Genomic DNA, 16,507 nt, shown 5'->3' with positions numbered 1-16,507 from the left:
TAGGGCCTAGAACATGCTAGGCTAGCGCTCTACCACTGAGCCACAACTCCAGCCCCAGGATAATCTCTTAATAAATGCATTGGGAAACCAGATATGAATATGCAGAATAATTAAATTGAACACATAATAAATCTGACATAATCCAACTACTCAAAATGAATTTTAGAAAAGGCCTTAAAGTGCTAGAAAAAAACATAGGAGGAAATCTTCTTTTTTATGGTATATATTTCAGGTGTAAACCATGATGTTTTGACATACATATTCATAGTGAAATGGTAACTGTAAGGAAATTAATGTGTATATCACTTCACAAAGTTACTCCTTTTTATGGCACAGAGCACCTAAAATCTACTCTTTTGGCCCAAATCCTAAATACAAGACCATGGTAATTATAGTCTCCATGTTACACATCAGATCTTTAGGCTGGTTCAAATAACATATCTGCAAATTTGTACCCTTTGACCTACATGTCCCCATTCCTGCTCCTCCTCTCCTGTCTTTCATTACCACCATTAAATTCTCTATCTCTGTGCTTTCAACATTTTTTAAAGACACCATATGTAAGTGAAATAATGCAGTGTTTTCCTTTCTGTGTTTGGCTTATTTCACTCAATCTAAGCAATGACTTTTTTTCCAAAATGATCCCCAAATTGCAGGCAACAAATCAAAAAATAGCAAATAGGGTTACATCAAAAAAAAAAAAAAGCTTCTGAAAAGCAAAGAAAAACAACCAATTGAATATACAAGCTATTGAATGGGAGAAAGTACTTGTAAATGATTCATCTGATAAGAGGTTCGTGTCCAAAATATAGAAGAAACTGAACAAAAAAGAAAACAACCCGAGACTGAGGCTGTAGCTCAGTGGTAAATTGCTTTCCTCACAGGAGTGAGGTACTGGGTTCAATCCTCAGCACCACATAAAAATAAATAAAGATACTGTGTGTTCATATACAACTAAATAAATGTTTAAAAAAGAGAAAACAATACACTTTAAGAATGGTAAAGATCTAAGTAGATATTGTTCAAAAGAAGACGTATGAAAATGTACATGAAAAGGTATGTGAAAAAATCTTCAACATAATTAATCATCAGACAAATGCAAAATCAAAACAAGATATCTCACAACTCTTAGAATGACTATCATTGAAAAGACAAAAAACAATAACACACTTTGGCACGGAAGTGAAAACCCATAGAGACTCTATATTATTAGTGAGAAAGTGAATTGGTACAACCATTAGGGAAAACAGTATAGAGGTTGCTAAAAAAGTTGGAGGCAGAACTATGATTCAGCAATCCCACTACTGGGTGTTTATCAAAAGGAAATTAGATGAGTGTCACAAGGAAATATCCACACTTCTATGTTCATTGCAACGTTATTCCCAATAGCCAAGATATTGAATTAAGGTAAGTGTCCATTGATGTGTGAATGGAAAAAGAATATATTAATAATAATAAATACATATTATATGTTATATACTATGTATATATATTATACTGTAGAATATTATAGATATTCAATTATGTATAAAATGAAATTTATATATATTCATATATTTACATATATGTATATATGTATATTTATATGTATGTCAAAAATTTTACCTTTATATATAATGAAGTATTATTCAGGCTTAAAAAGAAGGAATTCCTGTCATTTGTGAAAACATGGCTAAACCTAGGTGACATTATCCTAAGTAAAATAAGCCAGGTACAGGAAAGGAAATACTGCATGATCTCATTTATATGTGGAATCTAAAAGAGTCAGCTGAATTCATAGAAGCAGAGAGTATAATGGTGGTTGCCAGGGACTGGGGGATGGGGAAATGGGATACAAAGCTTTACTACACAGGATGAAGAAATTTTGAAGATCTGGTGTGTAGTATGTTGATTGTAGTTAGTGATACTGTATCTTATGCTTGAAATCTGCTGGGATGCAAGGCTGGTTCAATATACGGAAATCAATAGATGTTATTCACCACATCAATAGACTTAAAAATAAGAACCATATAATCATCTCGATAGATGCGGAAAAAGCATTCGACAAAGTACAGCATCCCTTTATGTTCAAAACTCTAGAAAAACTAGGGATAACAGGAACATACCTCAATATTGTAAAAGCAATCTATGCTAAGCCTCAGGCTAGCATCATTCTGAATGGAGAAAAATTGAAGGCATTCACTCTAAAATCTGGAACAAGACAGGGATGCCCTCTCTCACCACTTCTGTTCAACATAGTTCTCGAAACACTGGCCAGAGCAATTAGACGAAAGAAATTAAAGGCATAAAAATAGGAAAAGAAGAACTTAAATTATCACTATTTGCAGGTGACATGATTCTATACCTAGCAGACCCAAGAGGGTCTACAAAGAAACTATTAGAGCTAATAAATGAATTCAGCAAAGTGGCAGGATATAAAATCAACACGCATAAATCAAAGGCATTCCTGTATATCAGCGACAAATCCTCTGAAATGGAAATGAGGACAACCACTCCATTCACAATATCCTCAAAAAAAAATAAAATAAAAGTGTGAAATATGATATGTCAAGAACTATGTAATGTTTTGAACAACCAACAATAAAAATTAAAGGAAAAAAAAGAAAATAAAAAAATAGTAAAAAAGAAAATAAAAAATGGTAACTATGTAAGTTATTGATTATGTTAATTAATTTGACAGTACAGTCATTGCACATTGTATATGTTTGTCAAAACATCACATTATGTTTCCTTTAAATACAAATAAAAATTTATTTGTCAATCATACCTCATTAAAGATAGGAAAAAAGCAAAATAAATAAAAGCAAAGATAATTAAATAGAAAATATTTATATTTCTATAAAATAGAAAGTATTTATATTTGAAGAATGAAGCAGTGCCAGGTCTTGAAGGTTATAGTACTATTAGCATTTTTATATGTTATCTATGGGGGGAGGGCTAGTGAAAGATTTCCAGATAGACACATAGTGTGATTTACAACTTAAAAGTTCGCCCTGGATATTGTATGGCAGAGATAAATTGGGTGAAGCCAGACTGAAGCACAAGCTCCAAAGATGGTGTTTTCTTATAATGAACAGCCCCGATGGTGGTGTGGACCAGTTTGGTAGCAGAGCTTATGTATATCAATAGATGGTTTTGAGGTGGAACAGTGAAGGACAGAGAAGGAAGAGGCCTCTTGATATCTTCCTGGTTTCTTAGGAAGGCGACCGAGTAGAGCCATTTTTCAGAACAGGGAAAGACTGTAAAGAAGGAGCCAAGTTTAGAGGGGCTTTCTAAGAACAACTAAATAAATGACTTGCTTGAACTATTTTCCTTTCCAAAATTATGATTTTCCATAATTCTAGATCTATATGAAGTAAGCATATAATATGCAAAACATTTTTATAATGCAGATTTAAGGGCTTCCTCTTTTCCGCTATTGAATGATTTTCTTCATTAATGCAATTTAAGAGATAAAGCTGTTTCTTTATTCATCCAGCTTTTTCTCATTAATTTTTAAATAATTTTAAAAACAGGAAACTATTTTAAATGCAGGAAAAGGGCAACAAGAGAGAAAACAGCCTATGTATGAGAAAGAAAGATAAGATATATTTAGCAAATTTTATTTGATGAGCTTCAATACTAGTGAATCTTACCTCTGTCTCTACTGTAGTTATTTTTAGTTACAGCCTCTGTAGCCTATCAAAATAAAATTATTAATCATTTATAAGTGGCATCAGACTACTTGGAAATAAAAACATATTCCAATCTTCTAAGCATTGAATTATCTTCTTGTGAAAGATATTGAGCTTATCTGCTGATTCTTTTTACTATACTTTTCCCAATAATTTTTTATTGCATCGTTTGTATGGCCAAATGGTAGTTTATTTCCTTCTCAAAAAAATGACTGTAACATTTAAAAGTAAATCATGATTGCAATTTCTTTTTCTTCCCTATCAAAATGCGTTAGCACAACAAAATCATTTATAGGGCATATATTTTCCATGATGTTGCACAATATTCTTTTATTTGTAAATGACAAAAACATAAAGCTAAACATAAAAACAAATTCAAACTTATTTAAACCCAGTTCATGAATAGTATGTTGGGAATATTTTACAGAACTTTAGGGCAGGAAATAGAAGTGGTCCTCAAAAGATTTTGGAGCTATAGAGTGAAAAAATCATCGTAATTGGGTTATCCCTCTGTTGTTTGTCTCTATTTCTCTTTCTCTCCCTACGGTGCCCCTCTCTCCTTCTATCTCTGTGTACTAGCGTGATTTACTTTTAATCTCATGTGCATTTTCATCTCAAACTTCTCTTGGGGCACACAGCTTTGTCTTTTTCTCTCCACTGATCTGCTTTCACTGTTTGACTACACCCATAGTCAAACAAGGCTTAGCTTCTACTTCTGCCTGTACTTGTGTTCAACTCAAACCGCACAAGCAACCCTACCATTTTTTGTTTGTTTGTTTCTGGGCAAGAGAACCTGTTTTCCCAGTAGGGTCAGTAACTACCATAAACTTGTGTGGTTAAGAGAAAGAGCAAGAAAGCTCTCATTTAATAAAACAGACATGGAATTTATGTTATGTAAATGTGTGTTTTCAGTAAATATGCTCCTGATTATGAAGCACAGAATAATAGAGTAATACTGAGAAATGACATACCTTCATAATAAGATATAAGAAGAGGTATAATTATGTAGATTTTTGCTCCTTGTTTTAATAACAGTAAACTATCATATTTGTTCATAACAGCCACTCCCAATCAGACACTATTCCAAGCACGCTCTCTCTTCAGCCCCCTTTTACCCCTGCACTACACACAAACATACACACACTTTTGATTTCTAAACTCTATGGGGTAAATATTATTATCATTCTCCTGATACAGAAAAATGAAAATAAGAAGGGGTGAGTATGCTGATCAAGGTTACACATCCAGGAAAGAGGAAGCAGATCTAGGATTAGCATCCAGGTGTTGGTTTTGTGGGCTTAATCCTTGGGCCTATCTGACTCCTGAATGTGGTGTTTTGATCATAAAGGCCCATCATCATTTGAAAAAAATGAAACTGACAAGAGTTATTTCCTTTTCCAGAAAATCATCACTTGAAGTTTCTCCTGCAAGGTTTTTCTTTGTAAGTTATATTTTCATGTAAGTTATATGTGCTTATTCGTTCTTGGTTTCATTTCTTCTCTCAGACATTCATATTGTTTCTCTCTCACTGATATTTATTGAATTTTACAAACACCCGAAGTATCTGTAATGAGGGTACCATGCATATGTTGTTTTTCTTCTTTTCAAAAATAAAAAAAAATTAAGAAAAGGAATTCTGCACCATTTTTTGGTTAACCTACCAGACACATGGCAAAACACCAACTTTATTACTTTTTAAATTTTTTATATAGTCCTGTGACTATTTTTTTTTTGTCAGTACATTCTTGCAGAGCCGAGTGAGTTTAGATAAATCCACTACTGAGGGTTGAAAAAAAATTTAAGTTGTTTTTAGATTTTGTCTAAACTCATATAGACTGGTATTCATAAATCAAAAACTGAAGGGAAAAATAACCCTATGATACTTTAAACTGTATGTTTAATGGAAGTCAGATAAGTGATATTGTCCTTCAATAATCTATCCAAGTTTATTGCATTTCTACAGAAACTGCTAGAAAACTAATTCAGATAAGGCCTGTTATGATTTGATCCTGATTATAACTATTATTTTTTTCCTGATGATTTCATAAATGGATTAAGAAATTGAGGTTTATTTTTGTTGTAGTTTCATCAGAACTTTATAATCTGAAACAAAAATACACTAAGAAACCTCTGGATTTTTATCCTGGCCCCATTAAATTGTTCATCAATAATTACGCTTTAAGAGGAAAATCACCTGACCCCTCCCACCAAAATGTTATATTTAATTTTTATCCCAGAAGATTGGGTACCCATTGGCGTAAATAAAAGGGGCAAACACAAGTTTGTGCATCACAAAGAATTTATTTTTCCAATGGTTTAATACTTTCACTTTTTGAGTCAGGTTTTAAACTTTTAAATGGTTAAGACCCCTTTCCAAATTTTAAAAAGAGTTATAAACAATTTAAAAAGCAACTTTTTTATGCATTTAGGCAACTCCTGTCTTCTCCTCCATGCCCAGTCCAATCTCAATGCTCCAACTTGAGAATTGTGATATGAAGCTTGGTGGCCACCAGGACCCTCTAGACTCCCCTCTGTTGACCATTGTCATTTTCCCCCTCAGGAGAGGGCAAAGTGCAAGGTGACAGATAAGGGGACTCAAGACTGAGCCTACCACAGAAATTCTAGGAGAGTGAGGGTTCATCCCTAGACATGAAAAAAATATATAGGAACAACTGAAAAAAGGGGCCACTTCTTTTGCAAGAGGCAGCTACACCTATAAATATAATTCAAATAATTGAATATTATATGCAGGGGGTCAGTGGCCATGCGCTGAACTATCCTGGGTTACAGGTTTACTACTGGATAACTGAGATGGCTCCGCAAACACATGATAGACCTGGTAATATCTGAGTTCAGACCCTTCCACTTCTGAAAACCTGTAACGGAGGCAGAGGAGAGGAATTCTATCATTGCAGAATTAATCTCTACTCCCTCCTGCATTGCTCATCACTGAGACCTATGTTGTAAGCATCTTTCCGGAAGCAAGGTCAATTATACGAGCGAATAATCTTGGCCAATTACGCGATTAAGAAATTGTCTGTAGACATAAGGCATTGGCTTACAAGGTTTCTTTTTACTGGAGTCCATCTGAACAGTTTCTAAGATTACTAAATTTTAAGCATATGTCAGGACAACCTACATGCCAAGTTACATCCCGAGCTCCCCGCTGACAATGCGAATGCGGGTGACATCCAAGGTGGTGGAGTCACAGCCAGGAGTTCTGGGCGCTTTGGTTCCCCTAGACAAGGTTGGGCGTGGTTTTCTGCGCGGAGGCTGCAAGGCTGGGAGGAGGAGTCTAGGAGCGGGAGTATGCAAAGGCTCTCTTCGCTATTCCGGGAAAGGACTGGTGGTGCCCCAGAGAAAGGAAGACCAGCTTTGGGGAAAACTGAGTAGTCAGGGACTGAACAAGCTTGGGAGTGAAAGGCTGAGACCCGAGGCGGCCCATCCTCCTGGCACCCGCCGCCCCGGCGTTGAGACGCCGGTGGCCCTACCCGCAGCAGCTGGGATGCCTGGCGAAGCTTGGGCGCTGGCGGTGGCGCTGGTGCTCCTGGCCCAGGCGCAAGGTCAGCCAGGTAGGTCGCTGGCGGGTGGGAGCGCAGGGGCGCTGCCTGCGGGTGAGAGCTGGCTTCTAGGATAATGGGAAGAAAGTATGGGGGCATCTTGGTGGATGTCTGAGGTCCACTCCTCACTGTCCAATCCTCCATTCTGTCCCACCTCTGTCTTTGAGACGGCCACTTTACAGCATGGTACCTTTCGGTTTTAGTTTGGGCCCAGGCCAGTGTTGCCTCCTCTTTTTCTTTTGGACTCTCGGTTCTGTTTTTTGTTTCTTCTTTTCCTGATGTTACTCTGCTTAAATTCCTTTTAACTTGATGTAAGAATCTTTCGCTGACTGTCTGGTACCCTGCAGGCAAGTGGATAGAATTATCAGAAGAATTAAATTCCAAACCACACGATTTCCACCCCACAACTATCCTCATCCCCGGAATAATTAATTGGTGAATATTGTATTTCTGTAGTAAATCTCTAAGCTAAGTTTTGTGTATGGTATTTTTCATGTTATCTGTCAGAACCAGGCTTCCTACTGTAAAAGAGATCTTTATAGAAAGAGTATCCCTTCTCACTTATTTAACCTATGACTAAGAAAACAGCTTAAAATACCTCGAAGTTAAACTGATATAAAACAAAGCCACGTTCATTTGCTCTTCCTGTTTGTTTTTAACGTTCCAAAGTACAAATAGGAACATTAAATGAAAGATGACTTGCTCTTTATTATAAGTTCTCTCATGTTTTTCAGAAGTAAACTGATCTATACAAAACTCTCTGCACCTTGGGGCTGGGGGGAGGAGGCCATGTGTAATATTTACAACCGTTTACCGTGTCATTTTCTTCTTATCTTGCTGATCTTAATCAGTTTTACTAATATAAGTTTGCTTTGTAAAAGGAAGGGGCATGCATTCTCTCATGTAAAATTTTTAAAAGAATATCAGAACCCAATGTATTCATTATTTTCTGAAGTAATAAAGGTTAAAACTGGCCTGAGCCTTCTTTGGTTTACTTACAGATTTTCTGTCTTCATGAAGGACTATTCTTAAATTAACACATAATAATTTTACATATGTAGATGGTACTATGTGACAATTTACTACATGCATAAAATATCAAATGATCAAATTTGAGTAGTATTTCCATCTCCTTAAATATTTATCATTTCTTGGCGTTGAGAACATTTGAACTTCTAGTTCTTCATAAAATTTGACAAATTACAGTGAACTATAGTCACTCTACTGTGCTGTAGAACATTAGGACTTACTTCTTTTGTGAAACTGTACTTTGGTACCTACCCAAGCAACCTCTATCCCTCTTCCCCCCTGCCTTTCCTAATTTCTAGTAACACTATTATAAATAATATTTTAAGCACATTTACACTAATAACATGTTAAATATGCATTTATTACAGTTAGATAAAATATTTCTCAACAGCATGACCAATATTAATCAAGGAAGATGCTTTCATGCGTTACTTCTCGATCATATAACCCCTATTGACTCTGTATAGTAACTTTGTAATCTCTTTGCAGAAGGTAAATATTATCTTTTTCCAGGTCATATCAAGAACATATCATGATAAAGTTAATAATTTATTTTAGTAGTCTAGAAATAGAAGAGGTGAATAAAAATATTTATAGATTTTTTTTCAAGCAGCTTTACTAAGCTATAAGTCATATATAATTTGCTCACTTAAAGTGTACACTTCTATGACATTAGTATGTTCACAGATATGTGCAACAATTATTATAGGCAACTTTAGAACAACTTTATCAATTAAGAAAGAAATAAATACTGGACTGTTAGCTGTCAAATCCCTATATCTTCCATCAGTCTACCTAACCTCCCTGTCAAAAGTAATTGTTATTGGGATATCTCAATTTATTTGCCACCTCTTTTTATTTTGTATAAATGGAATCACACAATTAGCTGTATTTTGTGTCTGGCCTCTTTAACATGGATTAACATTTTCAAAGTACATTCATGTTGTAGCATGTGTCAATATATTTCTTTTTAAGATGGAAATATATTCCATTGTGAGAATGCACTACATTTTAAAAATTTGTTTATTTTTATTTGTTCTTTTTAGATGTATCATGCATACATAGGATTATATATGTATAGTATTATACACACATAGTAATTTTTATCTGTGATACATATATTATATATAATTATGCATAATTATTTATATTATGTGCAATATTATATATAATATATAATATAGTATTATAACAGTATACATACATAGTAATATGTATGTAATTGGTGTAGTTTGACATATTATACATACATGGAGTATAACTTATTCTAATTAGGATCGCATTCTTGTGGTTTTTGTGATGTGGAACTTCACTGATTATGTATTCATAGATGAACATAGGAAAGTTATGTCTGATTCATTCTACTGTCTTTCATATTCCCATCTCCCACTTCCCTTCATTCCCCTTTGTCTAATCCAATGAACTTCTATTCTTTCCTCCCCTGATTATTGTGTGTTAGCATCCACGTATTGGAGAGAACATTTGGCTTTTGGGGTTTTAGGATTGGCTTATTTCCCTTTAGCATGATAGTCTCCAGTTCCATCCATTTACCTGCAAAAGTCATACAGTTATTCTTTGTATGGCTGAGTAATATTCCATTGTGTGTATATATATACATGCACCACATTTTATTTATCCATTCAGAAAATGGCATCCAGATTTGTTCCATAGCTTAGCTATTGTGACTCAAGCTGCTATAAACATTGATGTGGCTGCATCACCATAGAATGCTGATTTTAAGTCCTTTGGGTATATATCAAGGTTTGGGATAACTGAGTCAAATGGTGGTTCCATTCCAAGTTTTCTGAGGAATCTCCATACTGCTTTCCAGAGTGGTTGCCCCAAGTTGCAGTCCCATCAGCAGTGTATCAGCGTACCTTTTCCCCAACATCCTTGCCTACATTTATTGTTACTTGTATTCTTGATGATTGTCATTCTTAATGGAATAAGATGGAATCACAGTGTAGTTTTAATTTCCATTTCTCTAATTGGTACAAATGTTGAACATTTTTTCCTATATTTTTTGATCATTTATATTTCTTCTTCTGTGAAGTGCTTGTTCAGTTCCTTTCCCCATTTATTGAGTGGGTTATTTGTTTTTTTGGTGTTAAGTTTGTTGAGTTCTTTATATATTCTGGTATATATGCAATATATATATATATATATATATATATATATATATATATACATATATACACATATATTTAGAGAGAGAGAGAGAGAGAGAATTTTTTTAATATTTATTTTTTACTTTTCGGAGGACACAACATCTTTGTTTGTATGTGGTGCTGAGGATGGAACCCGGGCCGCAAGCATGCCAGGCGAGCGCGCTACCACTTGAGCCAAATCCTCAGCCCTATATGCTATATTTGAGGTGCAGTTGGCAAAGATTTTCTCCCATTCTGTAGGCTTTCCCTTTACATTATTGATTGTTTCCTTTGCTGTAAAGAAGCTTTTTAGTTTGAAATCATCCCATGTATTGAGTCTTGATCTTACTCTTGCGCTTTAAGAGTTTTGTTGAGGGAGATGATTCCTAAGCTGATACAATGGATTTGGGCCTACATTTTCTTCTAGTAGGCACAGAGTCTCTGTCTATTGCCTAGGTCCTTGATCCACTTTGAGTTGAGTTCTGTGCCAGGTGAGAGATAGGGTTCGATTTCTTTCTAATACATATTCATATTCAATACAGTTTTCCCAGCACCATTTGTTGAAGAGGCTATCTTTTCTCCAATGTATTTTTTTTGGAGAGGGGTACTTGAAATTTAACTGAGAGGCACTCAACCACTGAGTACATTCCCAGCCCTATTTTATGTTTAATTTACAGACAGTGTCTCACTGAGTTGCTCACCTTTGCTGAGGCAGAATTTGAACTCATGATCCTCCTCTCTCAGACTCCTGAGTTGCTGGGATTACAGGCATGCACCACTGTGCCCAGCCTCCAATGTACTTTAATGGCACCTTTGTATGGTATGAGATAACTGTATTTATATGGGTATGCCTATGTGTCGTCTATTCTATTCCATTGTTCTTCATGTCTGCTTTTGTGCCAATAACTGCCATTTTTATAGACGATAATCAGAAACTACTTTGAAAACTGTTATTCCAATAAAACAGAAAATCATGAAACATTAACAAATTTCTAGAGACATATGGCCTACCCAATTGAATCAGGAGGACATTCATAATTTTAAAAGATCAGTTTCAAGCAATGAAATTGAAGATATCATCAAAGGCTTACCAATAAAGAAAAGCTTAGGACCAGATGGATTCTCAGCCAAGTTCTATCAGACCTTCAAAGAAAAACTAACATCAATCCTCCTCAAATTATTCCATGAAATAGAAAAGGATGGAACCTGTCCAAACTCATTCTATGAAGCTAGTATCACCCTGATACCAAAACAAGACAAAGACACATCAAGGAAAGAAAACTTCAGATCAATAGCCCTCATGAACATAGATGCAAAAATTCTTAATAAAATACTGGCAAGTCATTTACAAAAACATATTAAAAAGATAGTTCATCACAATCAAGTGGGGTTCTTCCCAGGGATGCAAGGTTGGTTCAACATTCAGAATAATCAATAAACATAATTCATCACATCAATTGACTTAAAGACAAGAATCACATGATTATCTCAATAGATGCAGAAAAAGCATTTGACAAAAATAGAGCATCTATTCATCTTCAAAATACTAGAAAAACTAGGGATAGTAGGACTATACTTCCACATAGTAAAAGCTATCAATGCCAAGTCCAAGGTCAACGTCATTCTAAATGGAAAAAAAAAATTGAAAGCATTCCCTTTGTAAACTGGATCAAGGAAGGATGCCTCTTTGATCATTTCTATTCAACATAGTCCTGGAAACCTTAGTCTGAACAATTAGACAAAAGAAAGAAATTAAAGGGATATGAATAAGAGCTCAAATTATCCCTATTTGCCCATGACATTTCTTTATTTAGAAGAGCCAGAAAACTTCATAGCCCTCATGAACATAGATGCAAAAATTATTTACAGACAGTAAATAATTTACAAAAAGCTTCTAGGACTCATAAACGAATTCAGCAAAGTAGCAGGATATAAAATTAATACCCATAAATCAATTGCATTCCTATACACCAATGACGAATCAGCTGAAACAGAAATCAGGAAAACTATCCCATTCACAGTAGCCTCAAAAAATAATAAAATTCTTGGGAATCGACCTAACAAAAGAAGTGAAAGACCTCTACAGTGAAAACTACCCAACAATATAGAAAGAAATTGAGGAAGACCTTAGAAGATGGAAAGATCTCCCATGTTCTTGGACAGGCAGAATGCATATTGTCAAAATGGCCGTACTACCAACAGCTCCATATAGATTTAATGCAATTCCTATTAAATTTCCAATGACATTTTTCACAGAAATAGAAAAAGCAGTCATGAAATTCATTTAGAAAAACAAGAGGCCCAGAATAGCCAAAGCAATCCTTATCGAGAAAAGTGATGAGGGCGGCATCATCAGACATTAAATACTACAGAGCTATAGTAACAAAAACGGCAGGATTTTGGCACAAAAACAGACAGGAAGACTGTTTTTCTGCCTGCTGTTCTCTCCTTTCCTCCTGCTGAGGAAAGGAGCTTTGTGTTCTGCCTATGTGGAATTTGGCAGAAAAAGTATCTTCCAGGTCAAGCAAAGACTGCTCAGAAAACAGGTTCCCTAGAAGAACATCAGAACTGTTTCTTCCTCCATGTTCTTGTTTCTTCTTCCAACCTTCTTCTTTCAACCATTCATTTTCTTGTGCTTCATTGTAAAATGGTACTTTCAATAGGATGGACATAAGGAAGAAGATGGGGAGGCAAGCAGGAGGGAAGGAAAGAAGATGGGCAGGCTGGAGAGGTTGCTCAGTTTTTGGGATGTACTCAATAGTAGAGCCCTTGCCTAATTTGAGCAAGGTCCTGGGTTCTATCTATCCCCAGGATGGGGGTTGGAAGGAGGAAGATTGAACTTTAAAACTATATTCCTTCCTGTACCAGGTGCTTCACAAATTGCAAAAATGGAATCGACATTAAAAGATTAGTTCACTTTATTGCATTTCAGGATCTGGCAGAGGTAGGATTTGGGATTTTTGTATTTACTTTGGAAGAAAGCTGTTTGTGGAGGGTCATAATGACATTATGACATTGTAGGGCCTGTGACTTGAGATGGACATAATAAACATATTCTAATCCAAGAGCAATTAGTTCTGTTGCCTTACTCAGATTAAAAGAAAATAAAGTTCTGAAAGGTTTAAGTAACTCAACAATACATTCTAGTTTTCTTGATTTGTTTATTGTGTTTATAGAAAGTTCAAGAAAAGTCACCTTTGACTTTTTAAGAGACCCTGAGATTTCAGATGGTCTCTATGGGCAAAAGTGAGTTTATTTGCTTTTTTTTTTTTAAGACTGAATTATGCCAGTGAGCAAAACACATTTCACAAAGAACACCTATCTTTCTGTCTATCTCCAGAATGCTCACCTATCTTTCTGTCTATCTCCAGAATGCTCTCCTGGGGGCCACAGGTTTCTTCAGAGTCCTTACAGAAGTATCCATTTTGACTCGATGCACCTCCAGCAGTCTGCTGCTCAAGAGATGATATGTGATCATTCCCTTTCTTCTGGATGGTATCGATTTCTCCTCTTTGACAGACCTGCTGAGATGCCAACTAAATGTGTTGAGGTACTTCAGTTCACACCTCTTATGTGCATTTTCATATAAGGATTGAGTCTTATTATTTACAGTTTATTTCCTATGCTGAAATGTTAGTTTAATTATTAGCTTGAGGTAATTTGAAGGCATAGCCTAGTGTAAAGATAATAGTAATGGTAATGATGTTGTGCTCCATGCAGTCTGCAATATCTTAAATAATTTTCATAACTCCAGGTTACAATCTACCAGTAATTATTTTTTTTCATCAAACTATTTAGGACACAGATATTCTCATGCATAATCCTTCTAGAGTCACCTAGTTAATAGTTTCCAGTTCAAAGCCAAACTTTGAACATAGGCAGTCAGTCAGTCTATAGGGCTCCTCTGCTTAACCACAGGTAACCTGCAAACAGTAAATTTTGTATGTTTTTGTGCTTTGGTTTGACTCTGCTGGCTTGAAATTAATAAGCTTACTACCTCCTATTTCAAACTGAAGAGAACCAGCTTGGCAGTGAAATCTCCAAGTATTTCCTGACCCAACATGCAGACAATGCATCTGCAGCAAATTGAATACACAGAGGCCTCTGGCCTCATCCCACTGTGACTTCTTCTGTAAGCCCACAATTGGTGTGTCCAACTTACTTCCTTTATATTCACTTATGAACAGACAAGTATATGTTTTTTAAGCACATCCTGTTTAACTTTGTCTGTTTTTGAACTTTTTTTTACATTCAGTCACACCAGATCTAATTTTCTGCAACTTAACTTTTCACAAAATTTACTGTCTTGAATGCATGATATGATTTTCATCCTGACAGTGTCTTGTTTATGATCTAAGCAAAATGACTTACTTTACAAACTCATTTTCTTCCAAAATGTCTCAAAGAATAAGCACAAGTAAAATAAAATCCAAAGGCAGGATGTCTTAGGTGTTTTTCAGTCAACTTTCAGTCCTTGTCATGATCTTCCTTGAATTTCCACTGAGAAGTCCAGTTAGTGTAAATTGTGATTTTCAAATGCAAGTTTCCCCTAATTTATCAGTAGTCTCCATTCAGCTGAAGATGCTATTATGACATAGACATCATCTCTACTTGATAATGACACTTTTGACAGTTAGACTTGCAGTTCAACTTTCACTATGCTATCACATTTTAACCACATGATCTAAGGCATGAGACTAAGTCTGAATCTCTTAAAACTGAACTTATTACCCCAACCTCCCCAGTTATAGGATTAAAATGGAAAGGAAGGATTTGAAACTGACATTTATGTTGCAGCTCATGCATTTCTTGCCCTGGTGGACATGATCACCTAGGTAACCTCACTTGATCTCCCACTGAGGCTTTGAGGTTACTTTTGTTACTTCATTTTAAAGATGTGCACACAGGCAGAGTCTGAATCACATAATTGAAGTCATTACCTGGGAGGAGGCTGTACAATATGCAGTATCTCCCTCGGCATGAGCCCTTTTCCCTGTCACAAGCCTCCAACAGAGTCCAGGAATAAGCAAGTGTTCAGATGTGATAGGTAACTAAGACAGACTCTCTAATTTTCAAGAAATGCATCCATGTCACACTTGTCAAGTTACTAAAGGTGCTCTCATCACTCATGATTTTCCTATATGTAATTTCACTGCATTAGGTGTGATTTCATTCTTAAAGTTAATTTTTAGTTTGATCTAGAGGACATGAAGCTACTGTTTAACACTTGATGTGAGACCATATCATTCAGGATTATGTCTCAGAAGATTTATTTTGCTTATCAGTATATACACTTTGCAAATTATGCAGAAGCAGAAATTCTTTTTCTGTTTAAGCTGTAATGTAAAAAAACCTCAGAAAAGACACTCATATTTTAAAGACATTCTATTTTGACTTATGCCATTGTAGCTAAGTCTCTTTTCTCTTTTTTGCTTATTTGCTTGTCACTTTGTGACATTTAATTTACAAGTAGCTAAAAAGTCAGAATTTAAAAATAACCTTTAAGAAAATTGGATGAACTTCACTAGATTCTTAAATATTTGTGCCCTTTTTCTTTGGCTGAAATGATCATTTGTATATCACAGAATCTCACCCAACTGTAAAAACAAAATGGTTTTCCTGTGCCCTGTGGAGAAGAGTTCCTTGTCCCAACCTCTTATTCCCTTTTTGAACCAAGGATTTAGAGCATTCAAGTTAAGACTCAATAGTATTTTATTTTTCCTTACAGGAAAATATAAGTCTATTTAAATAAATTTCTATTTTTGAATTTAAAATAATACATGTGTATTCTAGAATGCTAAGGAAATAAAGAAAGGATAGAAATAGAACAGCGATTATTCACAATCTATCAACACATTAATAACTATCATTAACATTTGCTTTTCTTTTACATATATTGTTTTGTAGGTCATGCTTTATGTTCAAATGTGTAACATGCTTTTTTTAGTTATAGCATAGGATTAGAATGTTCCATTTATAAAATCTTTACATCAGTTTTAAAGCAGTATTCTGTAATAAGAACATACTGTATGCACTTATGTGATTGTCCTATATGTGCACATTGAGAATTTTGCCATAATAATTAATTCTACAATTT

General features: G+C 35.1%; 1 protein-coding gene across 1 annotated transcript in view; it reads left to right on the top strand.

Annotated features, from left to right (window-relative positions):
* Nucleotides 1-6,813: 6,813 nt before the first annotated feature.
* Vwde (von Willebrand factor D and EGF domains) overlaps nt 6,814-16,507 on the top strand; it is a 71,574-nt gene continuing 61,880 nt past the window's right edge. Inside the window, exons 1-2 of the mRNA XM_046422421.2 lie at nt 6,814-7,288; nt 13,782-13,960. Coding sequence (XP_046278377.2) covers nt 6,814-7,288; nt 13,782-13,960 — 654 coding nt within the window. The remainder of the gene's footprint in view (nt 7,289-13,781; nt 13,961-16,507) is intronic.

This window comes from Marmota monax, unplaced genomic scaffold (assembly GCF_021218885.2).
Source record: "Marmota monax isolate L192 unplaced genomic scaffold, Marmota_monax_Labrador192_F-V1.1 WCK01_AAM20220418_F8-fsc00027, whole genome shotgun sequence".
NCBI lineage: Eukaryota > Metazoa > Chordata > Mammalia > Rodentia > Sciuridae > Marmota > Marmota monax.
Note: the sequence above shows the minus strand (reverse complement) of the source record. Positions and strands in the feature narration are given on the sequence as shown.